Below are 12,503 nucleotides of genomic sequence, written 5' to 3' on the forward strand. Positions count from 1 at the left end.
CCTCAGGGTCCAATTCAGCAAGGTACTTAACAACTTGCCTAATTGTAAGCATGAGAGTAGTTCTAATGATTACAATAGTTCTGGTGCTTAAGTTTAGGCACAGGCTTGTAAGTCCCTTGCTGAACTAATACCTCAAAATTCAGCATATTTTTGGCATTATCAGGGGACTCAGCTCCTAAGTACTTACTCAGTGAGAAGTCAATGGGAGTTTTCCCAAAGTAAAGACTTCAGGAGGTGTACAAATAGGGCCTAGAATTCACAACCTGAATGAGAGAGATTCACTGGCAGGCAGAACACTAGTTTGCTTTCTTTTTAGTATGAATGTTTTCAGATGGATCTCTGCTGAGTGGCAAAGTGCAGCTGCTGGCTACCTCAGCTGTGAATATTAAAATAAACTGCTTAGCTCCGAAGAAGTGGGCTGTAGTCCACGAAAGCTTATGCTCTAATAAATTTGTTAGTCTCTAAGGTGCCACAAGTACTCCTGTTCTTTTTGCTTAGCTCCTGTAAGTCACATAGAAAGTTGCACTGGACAGCAGATCTACTCAGCTACCCCTCGCTTCCCCCTTCCCTGATAAATACTGCAGCTCAGTGATTTCTTGCTGAATTCCTCAGATGGATGTAGAAACTTGAAAGGCCTGGAGCTTTTTCCCCATGCTGAACAGACTGTCCAGTCTACATTCTATTAAAAATAATTACAATTAAAAGAAATAGTTTCCACTCTTAACTAAAAAAAATTGATTTGCTTTTTAGCCATTCATTAGCTCATCATATTCACATTTACAAGCTTGAATCAAACTCATGGATCAAAACACTTCAAACCTCAGTGTTCAAAATCCAGATCTGAATCAAAATTTTACAGCTTGAGTCCATCTTTAATTTGTAATTAATTCATTAGCTAATTGCTAAGAAACAAACAAAACAGGGCTATGTTTTCTATGTTAGAACTGCACAATTGCAAACACACATTACCCATAAATAGCTGATGTGAACATATAGCTAGAATATTTGTATGCCTATATAGCCAGTTAGGCACCTAGGTGGCCTTATGCACACAAATGGCATATGCATTCACAAGGACAATACTTGAGTTATTAGTGCATGGTGCATATTCGCAGATATACATGAGGCATGCAAATACATAAGTACACTTCTTCATGCCTAACTTGGTAAACCAAACTCATGATCTCTACCGAGTTCAGAATACTGAACTGTCCAGAATACCTTGAATTTGTGAAAATCAGTTTGACTTCATCAGTGACATGATCTTCTAAATCCATTATTCCTCCATTTTTCTGAACAGTTTCTATAATAGCTTCTGCAACACAACCTTCATAGAATCTTTTCTTGCCAGATTTTGTCAGCTCCTGAAAGAGTTGTAGCATGTAGCCTGGAAACTACAAAACAAAGGACATTCTAGTGAGGCAAGTTTGTCTTGGTCAAAGTTAAATTGGCATCTTCAAGTGGATTAAACTATTTAACTCTACTGGTTATATCATTTGAATTATTTCAGTGATTTACATGGGCCAGATGTGTAAAATCCACTCTGAGAATGATTGTGCATCTGGGAGAACTTTGATCCAGTTCTGCCTTGTCTTACATCCTATGCAACACATTCAAAGCATTGCATCTCTATTGAAATGGTAGTCTGTCAACAGGGAAGCACTTAGCTTGTTGTCCCTTTTGGTTACTTTAAGCCATCTTTGGTTGAGTTCAGAGCTTTTTGAGCAATATCTGTGGTATCTAGTACTCCCAAAGGGTTAAATTTGTCCTGGCTTACACACTTGCAGAATTCACTAACTCGCATTTGGTAATCCACAATGCTTTCTCTATCCACCACCTCACTAGTTTTGATTAGTGAAGACATGACATATTTGCATTGGCAGCACATAGTGTTACATCAGCAATGTACTTTGCATTATTAATATATAGGCAAGGTATGGGCCCAATCCTACTCCCCCTGACGTCAGTGTTGAGAAGAAACTCTCAGTGACTTCAGCTCAACCATGACTGAGCCCCAAGTCAGAAAGTTACATTTCCATTGAATGGTAAGAATGGAGAGACTAAGCCAGGAAGAGAAACTAAGTTTATTAAAAAGAAGAACAGGAGTACTTGTGGCACCTTAGAGACTAACAAATTTATTAGAGCATAAGCTTTCGTGGACTACAGCCCACTTCTTCGGATGCATATAGAATGGAACATATATTGAGGAGATATATATACACACATACAGAGAGCATAAACAGGTGGGAGTTGTCTTACCAACTCTGAGAGGCCAATTATTTAAGAGAAAAAAAACTTTTGAAGTGATAATCAAGCTAGCCCAGTACAGACAGTTTGATAAGAAGTGTGAGAATACTCAGAGTTGGTAAGACAACTCCCACCTGTTTATGCTCTCTGTATGTGTGTATATATATCTCCTCAATATATGTTCCATTCTTTATGCATCCGAAGAAGTGGGCTGTAGTCCACGAAAGCTTATGCTCTAATAAATTTGTTAGTCTCTAAGGTGCCACAAGTACTCCTGTTCTTCTTTTTGCGGATACAGACTAACACGGCTGCTACTCTGAAACCTAAGTTTATTAAGCAGAAGAAGCCAAGGTATCACAGATACTGGTGCTTCAGCAGGTAGGGCAAGTAACTTTGTCTTATAATTATATGTGCATGAATGTGTAATGCATTTATTCAAAGAAGCAAGGGTGTGACAGATACTAAAGAACTAGCATATAGGTCACACAGCAATAACTTAATGTTAAAAATTCAAGGGAATTCCATAGCTATATAAGTAAGCAAAAGACAGGGCAAGGTGCATTTTTAAGCTACAATAATGAGATGCCTTAGGGGTATAGCAACAACCATAGCTTGTCATTACCAAGCCAAGATGCTTACTGTGACTTTAGCATGTTAAATTCTAAAGCCAACTGGCTGTTAGCTAAAGGCTAGTCTACACTGGCAATGTTAAAGTGCTGCTGTTTCGTGGCATGCAGGAGGCTGTGGGGAGGAGGGCAGTGATGAGCTCCCAAAATCCTAAGAACCGGTTCCCTACCGGGTCCTCGATGGCACTTCGGCGGCGGGGGGGGTCTTCACTCGCTCCAGGTTTTCGGCGGCATTTCGGCGGCAGATACTTCACCTGGAGCGAGTGAAGACCCCCACCCCGCCGCCGAAGTGCCGCCGAAGACCCGGTAGGGAACCGCACGATGACTACAAGCCCCACGTGCCTGTTTCTCCCCCCCATCTGACCCCAACCCACGTCCTGCCCCCGACTGACCCCCTCAGAACCTGCAACCCATCAACTCCCCCTGCTCCTTGTCCCCTGACCACCCCCTCCCAAGACACCCCACCCTAACTGCCCACCCCCTACCCAACTCGCCCCGCTCCCTGTCCCCTGACTGCCCCGACCCCATCCACCACCACCCCAATAGACCCTCAGAAACCCCACACCTACCCAACCCCCCCCCGTTCCCCGTCCCCTGACTGCCCCTTCCCCCCCAAGCCTCTGCCCCCTCCAACCACTCCCTGCCCCTTATCCAACCCCTCCTCCCAGCCCTGGCCCGGCCCCCTTACCATGCTGCTGTGTAAGGATGCCGTGCGGCCGCTGGAGCTCACAGCCCCACCCCCTTACCATGCCACTCAAAGCGGCAGGAGCTGCAGAGCTGCCCAGAGCGCTGGCGCCAGCAATGCAGCACGCTGGGACTCTGCAAGGGGGGGGAGAGCGGGGGAAGGGGCCGGGGGAGCCTCCCCAGCTGGGAGCTCAGGAGGGCCGGGCAGGACGGTCCCACGGGCCGGATGTGGCCCGCGGACTGGAGTTTGCTCACCCGCCCAACCCTTTAGAAACCGGTTCTACACCGGCTTCTAAATTTAACAACCAGTTCTCGCGAACTGGTGCAAACTGGTTCCAGCTCACCACTGGAGGAGGGGGAGGAGCGAGGGCACAGGAGGCTCAGAGGAGAGGGTGCGAAGGGGTGGAGTAGGGGGCAGGGCCTGTGGCCAGGGCTGGCTTTAGGAAGTGTGGGGCCCAATTTGAACATTTTAGGCGGGGCCCCGACAGGGATGACTAAAAAAAAATAAAAACACATAAAAAACGCCCTTTTATTTCTTCCATGTATTATTTACTTTCCATAACTATATAAATAAAATAAAAATTGTATATTACATACATTGCTAGCTGGAGGCAGGGCAGGGGCTGACTGGAGGTAGGGTCTGCCTGGAGGCAGGGCAAGGGTGTAGGGCTGGCTGCGGGCAGGGCAGGGGGTGCAGCAGGGGCTCGCTGCAAACAGGGGGTGGAGGGCTGGTGCGGGCAGGGGGTGCAGCAGGGGCTGGCTGCAGGCAGGGAGTGCGGGGCTGGCTGCAGGCAGGGGCTGGCTGGGGCAGGGGGTGCAGGGCTGGAGGCAGGGCAGGGGGTGCAGCAGGGGCTGGCTGCAGGTAGGGGGTGCGGGGCTGGCTGCAGGCAGGGGCTGGCTGGAGACGGGCTGGTGGGGGCAGGGGGTGCGGGGCGGGAGGCAGACAGGGATTGGTGCGGGCAGGGCAGAGGGTGCGGGGCTGGAGGCAGGGCAGGGGGTGCAGCAGGGGCTGGCTGCAGGCAGCGGGTGCGGGGCTGGCTGCAGGCAGGGGCTGGCTGGAGACAGGCTGGTGGGGGCAGGGGGTGCGGGGCTGGAGGCAGGGCAGGGGGTGCAGCAGGGGCTGGCTGCAGGCAGGGGGTGCGGGGCTGGCTGCAGGCAGGGGCTGGCTGGAGACGGGCTGGTGGGGGCAGGGGGCTGGAGGCAGGGCAGGGGGTGCAGCAGGGGCTGGCTGCAGGTAGGGCAGGGGCCCCCCTGCTTCTACCACCTTGGCCCTTTAAATAGCTGCTGGAGCCCTGGGGAAGATGCGGGCCTCTCGTGGCTATTTAGAGGACCGAGGCAGCAGAGGGAGCTGGAGCCCCGGCACTTTAAATAGCCCCCGGAGCCCCCCTGCTACCCCAGGACTCTTGTCCAACCACTAGACCCCCCCGCATAAGCGCCATAGCTCCCCCTTCTCCTCCACTGGGTACATAAAACTACAAGTCCCAGCATATCTTGCTTCCCCCATCCCACCTCCTGAAGAGGCAGCCAATGGGCCGGAGCCGTTTGCTGATTGGCAGGTGCGCGGGCCAGTGGGGGCGAGCCCGTGCCCAGCGCGCGGTGGCACCTGGCGATGGCCCAATGTACAGGCCCAACCACTCGGCCTTCTTCACTTTAAAGTGCTGCCCGTAGGCCGACAGGAACTGGTCCATCTGCTTGTCCAGCTCCTGCTTCAGCTCCTCCAAGGCCGCCTGTTTCTGGGGGTCCTCGCCCCGCAGCTCCCCCCGGCAGCGCTCCAGCAGCTCCTGGCGTTTCCCCTCCAGGCGTCGCTGCATCTCCACGGGCTTCACCCTCAGGCAGCTGCTCGTGCTCTGGTGGTCACGGTCCTGCCGGGATGGGGGAGTGATCGGCCATTAGGGACGAGCACTAGCGTTACCCAGCCACAGGGGGCGCTGCCTCCTCACACACCCGCAGCCCCCTCACTCCCGATCCGCAGCCCCCTGCTACCTCAGCCTTGCCTCCCCCCAGGGATGCTGGTGCCCCTCACTCCCAATCCGCAGCCCCTCTGCACTCACCAGCTCCTGCACAAATTGGTCATATTCCCTCCTGGTGGCTTCTACTGCTCTCCTGTTTAACTCCTGTCTCATCACTGCAAACGCCTCAGCCATCTGTGTGGGGAGAGGGAACGGGGTTCGGGGTGCGGATGGGATGGGCCCACCTCTGAACTGGGAGCCCCCCCACAGTCACCACCTTCCCCACATTCGTACAGGACCTGCTCCTCGCTATCACCTCCGAACTGATCCCCAACCCCCCACATTTCAATAGAGCCAGACGGCAGCACCTCAACCCCACAGCATGACCACGTTGCTGCCACCCCAGTGGAGGGGCTGGTTCTCTGGCAGGGCTTCCTGCAGGTCCCCTTATCTCTTGGTTGCTAGGAGTCCTCGATCAGGACATTTGGTGGAGCTGTTGTGGTGCTCCCTTCTGGGCTAGTGTGATTGGCCAATGTCAGGAGGACCCGGGGTTGGGGTCAATAGAACCAGCTCCCACCTCAAATCCAGGCTGGAAAGAGAGAGGCGGAGGGAGGGGTGACCTGGTACCTTCATGGGTGAGGAGAAGTCGTAGCGTTGGGTCTTCCGATATCGTGAGACGCCCTGCAGGGAATAACGCCCGGGGGAACTGGGATCAGGGACAGCTCAGCCCCTTTCCCCCGCTGAGCCCCTTCCCGCTCCCTGCAGCCCAGCGCCCCCTACTGAGCACCCTGCCCCGCTCCCTGCAGAATGGCACCCCGTATTGAATCCCTGTCCCCGCCTTGTGGCCCATTTTGCTGTCTCCCATCCAGCCCCCCCCTTTAACAGCCCCCACTCTCCCACCTTGATCCTGGCAGCCAGCTGAGCCCCCGTCGGCACCTGCCCGGCTTGGTCTGTCCGGACGTGTGTCCCTGCTGAGTGCACCACACTGGTGACATAGTCACACAGGTACTGCCGGAAATCCTCATCCATGTCTGCAGAGGGGAAAAGGACCCAGGCACCCGGGAGGGATCCAGGTGTCCAGGGTAGGACACACGTTAAATGCGATTGGGTGGGCTAGTTTGTGCCACAGGAAATGAGATTCCATCTCTGGGCAACAGCTGCTTAACGCCCCCCACCCCACTGCCTGGGGGAAAATGGGGGAGAGGCATGAGGGGGCAAAGAGAGGCTGTAGTGGGGAGACAGCAGTCTCCACTGGGTGGTGCCAGGGGACCCATGAAGACCCAAAAGGGGGACACCAGCAGCGTTCCTCTAGCAGACCAGGACCCCAGCAGTGACTCCCCCCCCATGTCCCTCTCCCCTCCCAGACAGATGCTGTGACCCAGCAATTGCCCCTGTGCAGTGGGCAGTAGAGTCAATTCTAAGTCAAGGGGGGTGAGCTGGGCACTGGGATTTTGGGGTGGGGGAAGTGCAAGAGGGGAAGAAAGGGGCAGCAGAGGAGAGAGGGTGGGGATGGGGGCAGGGAAGAAGGTGGGGGCAGTGCAGGAGGGGGTGAGGACTGGGGGAGCAGAGCAGGGGGTGAGAGGTGAGAAGATGAGGGTCTCTTACCATCTGGTGTCCCTGCCCTGCTCCTGGTGAACTGAGTGCCAGGGTGGGGCAATAGGTAGCACCGGGTGCCACTCGCCCTCAGGGCTTCCAACACCTGGGGCTGCTCACCAGGTCCTGCGGGAGTCAAAGCAACATTTGTGGCCGTCAGCAGGGAATCAGACCCGCTGTGGAAACGTTCAGCTCCGCCCCAAAGTTTGCTGTTTCCATGAACACGCGTGGTATCTGATCATTACCTGTGTGATTTCTCCAAGATACTCCCGCCCCGCGTCCGCGCCGTAGGCTCCAGACAGCTGCCAATCTCGCACCAACAGGTCCAGGCGCTGCAACAGAGAGCACAGGAGAAGGGTCACACTGGGGCTGGGGGCACAGAGAGGAGACCAGAGCTGGAGGCTCTTGTCCAACCCAGCCACGGACACTGAGACCCTTGGCATGACGTGGGCGTGGAGGGAGAACAATGGACTGGCTGTTTCTTTGGGGTTTGTCCAGCATCTGGCACAATGGAGTCTGGGTCTAGGACAGGGGCTCTGAGGTGCTCTGGCAATAGAAACAGGAAATAGGAATAGTAAGAATCAGGTGGGATAACAGGACTGGTGGGGGGTGGAACAAGCATTATATCCTCAGATGGGGGGTGATGGGAAACAAGGACCCACCTGGATTGGGGCCAGATTGCAGGTCCCTCCAACCTCCTTCGCAACCTGAATGAACATCTGAGATGCAGAAAAAGAGAGAGAGAGAGAGAGAGAGAGAACATGGGAATATTTCTGTGAACAAGCTGTGTGACTCAGTTTACCTGCCCACTTTGTGTCCCTGTCCACCGGGCAGCACCAGAGAGAGTAGACGGATTCCAAGAAGTCATGGCGGAGATTGGTAGATTCCCAGGCCAGGAGGGACCAAGGCTGAGCTCCTGGATAACAGGCCAGAGAACTGCCCCCAGTTAATTCCTGTTTGAACGAGAGCAGATCTCTTAGAAACACATCCCACCTCGAGGGAGAATCCACCGCACTCCTTGGTACATTGTTCCCATGGTTAATTCCCCTCCCTGGTAAACACGGATATATTCTTTCCAGGCTGAATGTGTCCAGCTTCAACTTCCAGCCATGTGGTCATGTTAGAGCTTTCTCTGCTAGCCTGAAGAGCCCATTATTAAATATTTGATCCCCGTGTAGGTGCTTCTAGACTGGAGTCAAGTCACCCCGGGAGGTGGGAGCTTCTCTTTGCAAAGCTAAACAGCTTGAGCTCCTGGGGTCTATCACTCCAGGCCACGTTTTGTAATCCTTTAACCATTCGCTTGGCCCCCCTCTGCCCCCTCCCCAATATATTCACATCCTTCTTGGACTGCTCCGGAACTGGACACAGGACCCCAGCAGCGGTCGCACCAGCGCAAAATCCAGAGGTAAACTGACCTCTCTGCTCCTACGCGCGATTCCCCTGTTTGGGCATCCTTAGCGCCTTTGGCCACACTGTCGCACAGGGGCTCACGTCCAGCTGATTATCCCCCATGGCCCCCTACACTCTGTCAGCATCTCTGCGTCCCTGGAGGGACACCCACCCCTCCACCCCCCACCGGGCTGGGAGCATGGCCGACGCTCTTTGGCTGTATCACAGCACGTGTTGTTGGCTTGTGCCCAGCCTACCCTAGCGCTGGGGCTGTTGGTGACACTGGACTTTTCTCTGCTGCCTACGGCCTGGCAGACACCATGTGCCACGGGTTAATCACTGGCAGTGCCACGCCCGGCAGGGGCACAAGCCTCTGAGAGGAGTTTGATCTCAGTCAGACTCGCTGCCAAGGGCAGCTGGGGAGACACAGGGGCTCCTGGAGCCCCGAGTCCGGGAGGCACCGAGCTCGGCCTTAGGAAAGGCCACGCTCAGGGCCTAACAAGGAAATAGCTTCCTTCCCATCATACAGTGAGCTGGGTGCTGACTGGCCGAGCTTTCCTCCAGCTGGCGTGAGAGCAAATTCACCCTCTCACCCCCACAGAGCCCTGGGCATTGGGTGGGGAAAACTGAGGCACAGAAAAGGGAAAGAACATGCCCTGGCCCAACCCCACTCCCCTAACGCTGGGCTCTGGTCCTGGAGCACCAAAGTCTCCTCTTTTTCTGCTGGAGACTCCCCAGTTTCCCACCCTGGGATCCCTCCCAGCCATCGATGGGCCCCAAAGGGGACCGGCTCTATCTGTCCTACCATCAGTGATGTCTCCTGAGCAAGCACCAGGGCCAGCCCAATTCGTTTTTTCATCCTAAGTGGACATCCCCTTCCCGCCCTGTCAAGATAGAAGATGGGAATTTTGTTTCCCTCCCTCTTTGGACGAAATCTATCAGGATTTCATCCACCAAAAAGTTGCCAGATTCACAGGGCAGTTGGGGTTTTCCTGCAATCCCCAGCTGCTGGAGGCATGGGATTGCTGCGCTGTGATAAGGCAAAGCAGTGAGCATCACAGGCACAAACTAACCCACGGAAAGAGCCAGCCCCCTAAAAAAGAGGGGTTCTATATATTTGCTTGCTGGTCTTTGGAGCCCCTTTTCCAGCTTCTCCCTCCAGTGGCAAGGACTGGAAAAGCGGCTCCAAAGACCGGCAAGCAAATATCTAGAATCCCTCGTTTTTGTGTGTGTGTGGGGGGGGGGGGGTGAACATCTGAGGGGCCGGCTCTCCTTCCATAGATTGGCTTGTGCCTGTAAATGTCCCGATCGTGGCTAACACAAGACAAGCCACTGTTCTGGGGGATTCCACAGGCCCAAGGGTTTGCTCGGGTTTTAGCTGGTTGAACTGGTCAGAGTTTGACAGTGTTTCAAATCACGCCATGAGCCAGACCCAGCGTTGGGGGTAGATTAGCCGCTGTCTGAGCCTATCTTTCTGCTGGACAGAGGGCAAGGTCCGAACACCCCCACCCGCTGGGAATTTCCGCTCCACAGAGAGCCAGGACTTATCATGTGACTTGGCAATGCCCTAGCACAGTTAGGGAGGGTGAAACATGGGGAACAAGCAGGGACAATCCTGCCCCATGGGTGGGGAATAGACTGCGGGGGACAATCCTGCAACCTGGGGGAATAGAGCACAGGGGACGATCCTGCCCCTTGGTGCGGGAGGGGGGAGGGGGATAGAGTGGGGGGGGACAATCCTGCTCCTTGTGGGGGGATGGGCTAGATTGGGGCAAACACCCTCCACATGCCCTCCGCCTCTTGCTCTTAGCCGGCCAAATCTCCGCTTCTCTCCGTGCAGGCAAAATTTAGTCTGAGAAACAAAAGCGTAACTCCGTGTGTCTTATCCTTCCAGCAGCCCAGCTGGCGGGAGTTTAAAGGTGGGTGGGGCAGCCCTGCTCTCACATTGTAGTGCAAGGGGGTGGGAGGCAGAGTGCGTGTGGGAGGGGAGCACAGAGAGGCCCGGAGAGATGGGGCCAGGCTGGAAAAGCAAGTGACAGAGACTGGAGGGTGCAGAGAATCTTCATTCCCCAGATCCCCCCACGGGCTCTTTGGAGCAGCAGGGTCTGGAAGTGCACGTGCTTTAAAAGGCACTGAAAGTGCCAGGAACTGTGATCAACTTGGGGGGCCGGACAGCTTGGCCAGAGAATTTCTGGATGTGACCACTGCCTCTCCGTCCAGAAATGACATCCCAACTGCCTCTTCTCAGAAATGAGGCATTTCTTAGAACTGAAAACAAAAACCCTTAGCAAATATTGAACTCTTTCCACTGCTGGGTAATGGTCACCTGGGGCTGAGATGCAGTCACCTCTGGGGTGGAACAGCTGAGGAAAAGCAGCACAGCAACACTACATGGGGATGGCTCGCCCAGCGCTGAGATGCAGCTGTCTCTGGGGTGGCTTCTTCAGATAACGTGATCTTATGAATGGGTCCTTTTGTCTTTGGAACTCACTGCCACATGAGCCCTTCTACGTATCCTGGAGCTCTTTGCTGAGGCTTTTTACAGTTTTTTACTCCTGTTTGATGGTCTCCTGTCTGGTATTTCCCAGGTTTTGGTTCTTTAGATTAAGGGTGAACCACTCATAGACGTTAAGGTCAGAAGGTCATCTAGTCTGACCTCCTGTACATTGAAGGCCACAGAACCTCACCACCCACTGCTGTAATAGACCCCGAACCTCTGGCTGAGTTACTGAAGTCCTCCAGTCGTGGTTTAAGAACTTCAAGTTACAGAGAATCCACCATTGACACTAATTTAAACCTGCAAGTGACCTGTGCCGCGTGCTGCAGAGGAAGGCGACCCCTCCCCTCAGGTTTCTGCCAATCTGACCTGGGGGAAATTCCTTCCTAGTCCCAAATATGGCGATCAGTTAGACCCTGAGCTTGTGGGGGAGACCCAGCAACCAGACACTTGAGAAAGAATTCTCTATAGTAACTCAGAGCCCTCCCCATCTAGTGTCCCATCACCGCCTGTTGGAGATTTTTGCTGCTAGCAGTTACAGATCGGCTACATGCCATGGTGGGCAGTCTCGTCATACCATCCCCTCCAGAAACTTATCAAGCTCAGTCTTGAAGCCAGTTAGGTTTTTTGCCCTCACTGCTCCTCTTAGAAGGCTGTTCCAGAACAAACTAACTTCTGCCTGAAGTCTGTAGTGGGCCTCACACAACAGCTATCAGAGGGGGGGGCGCGAGCTGGCCTCAATCCATCTCAATGTGGTGCTAACTCTGAACCCTACTAATGGCAAGCCACTTCTCAACACCCCACATCTTCACTTTGGATCTCAGGCTGGGAGGCAGGAAGGCAGTGATCAGACAATGAAAAGTTACACAGCCAGCTGTGAATGCTGTTGGGTTTTCTCAGAGTGCATCACGGCCGTGACACCCTCCACTCTGCATTGGGTTTGTTTCCTGTCTGACGCGGGTGGAAATCGAAAGAAACAAGGGAATGGCTCTTTCTGGGAAAGAAAATATTTAGAAGATTTTATCTGCTGTCTAGGCATGCAGCCAGCATGAAGCCCCTCAAAAAGCACTGAGTTGCAGCTGATGCTGGGGTGGGACAGGTGGGTAACAGCTGCAGAGTCGCACTGAAGTTCTCAGTGGGGACCTTGCTGTCACCAAAGGCTGTTCCAGGGGAGCATCTCCTTTGGGCTTTTACTGCCATTGGCCATGATACACTGACACTCTGGAACCCTGTATCCCTCAGTAGCACACAGTATTCACCACTGTGATATGATTATGAGATGTTTTGTATTATGCATGCCTTGTGAGGTGGTATGTAAAATGTCTGGATCTGTTGAACATTAATAACCTGTTGGATTGGATGTGCTGTCATTGTATGGGAAGTTATGCTCTCTGTGCGTTTCTGAAATATGTTGTGAGGTTGGGAGATGCCCACAGCCAGCTTTACAGTAGAAACAAAGGAGGGCCAGAAAGGTGTTGATGGCCCATCAGGAAGAATCCACTCTCTGAGAGACTCCTT

At 53.5% G+C, this 12,503-nt stretch overlaps 1 protein-coding gene across 1 annotated transcript; it reads right to left on the reverse strand.

Annotated features, from left to right (window-relative positions):
- Positions 1–227: 227 nt before the first annotated feature.
- Positions 228–8,611, reverse strand: LOC128843768 (uncharacterized). Its single transcript, XM_054040871.1, has 9 exons — positions 8,591–8,611; positions 7,762–7,818; positions 7,345–7,431; positions 7,204–7,225; positions 6,407–6,537; positions 6,134–6,187; positions 5,609–5,701; positions 5,067–5,419; positions 228–249 (listed from the first exon to the last, which is right to left on the reverse strand). Exons 1-9 carry the CDS (start codon positions 8,609–8,611, stop codon positions 228–230), a joined length of 840 nt encoding a protein of 279 aa, XP_053896846.1.
- Between the last annotated feature and the right edge of the window lie 3,892 nt (positions 8,612–12,503).

This window comes from Malaclemys terrapin, chromosome 9 (genome assembly GCF_027887155.1).
Source record: "Malaclemys terrapin pileata isolate rMalTer1 chromosome 9, rMalTer1.hap1, whole genome shotgun sequence".
NCBI classification, from domain to species: Eukaryota; Metazoa; Chordata; order Testudines; family Emydidae; genus Malaclemys; species Malaclemys terrapin.

What these genes read in the sequence shown, in the direction of transcription:
- LOC128843768 (XM_054040871.1), bottom strand. Translation starts at nt 8,611, where the DNA reads ATGGGGGATAATCAGCTGGAC. An exon ending in CCTGGTGAGCAGCCCCAGGT is followed by an intron (nt 6,538 to 7,203) that starts GTTGGAAGCCCT and finishes TCCCCTCTGCAG; the next exon opens with ACATGGATGAGGATTTCCGG. An exon ending in ACTTCTCCTCACCCATGAAG is followed by an intron (nt 5,702 to 6,133) that starts GTACCAGGTCAC and finishes CTCCCCACACAG; the next exon opens with ATGGCTGAGGCGTTTGCAGT.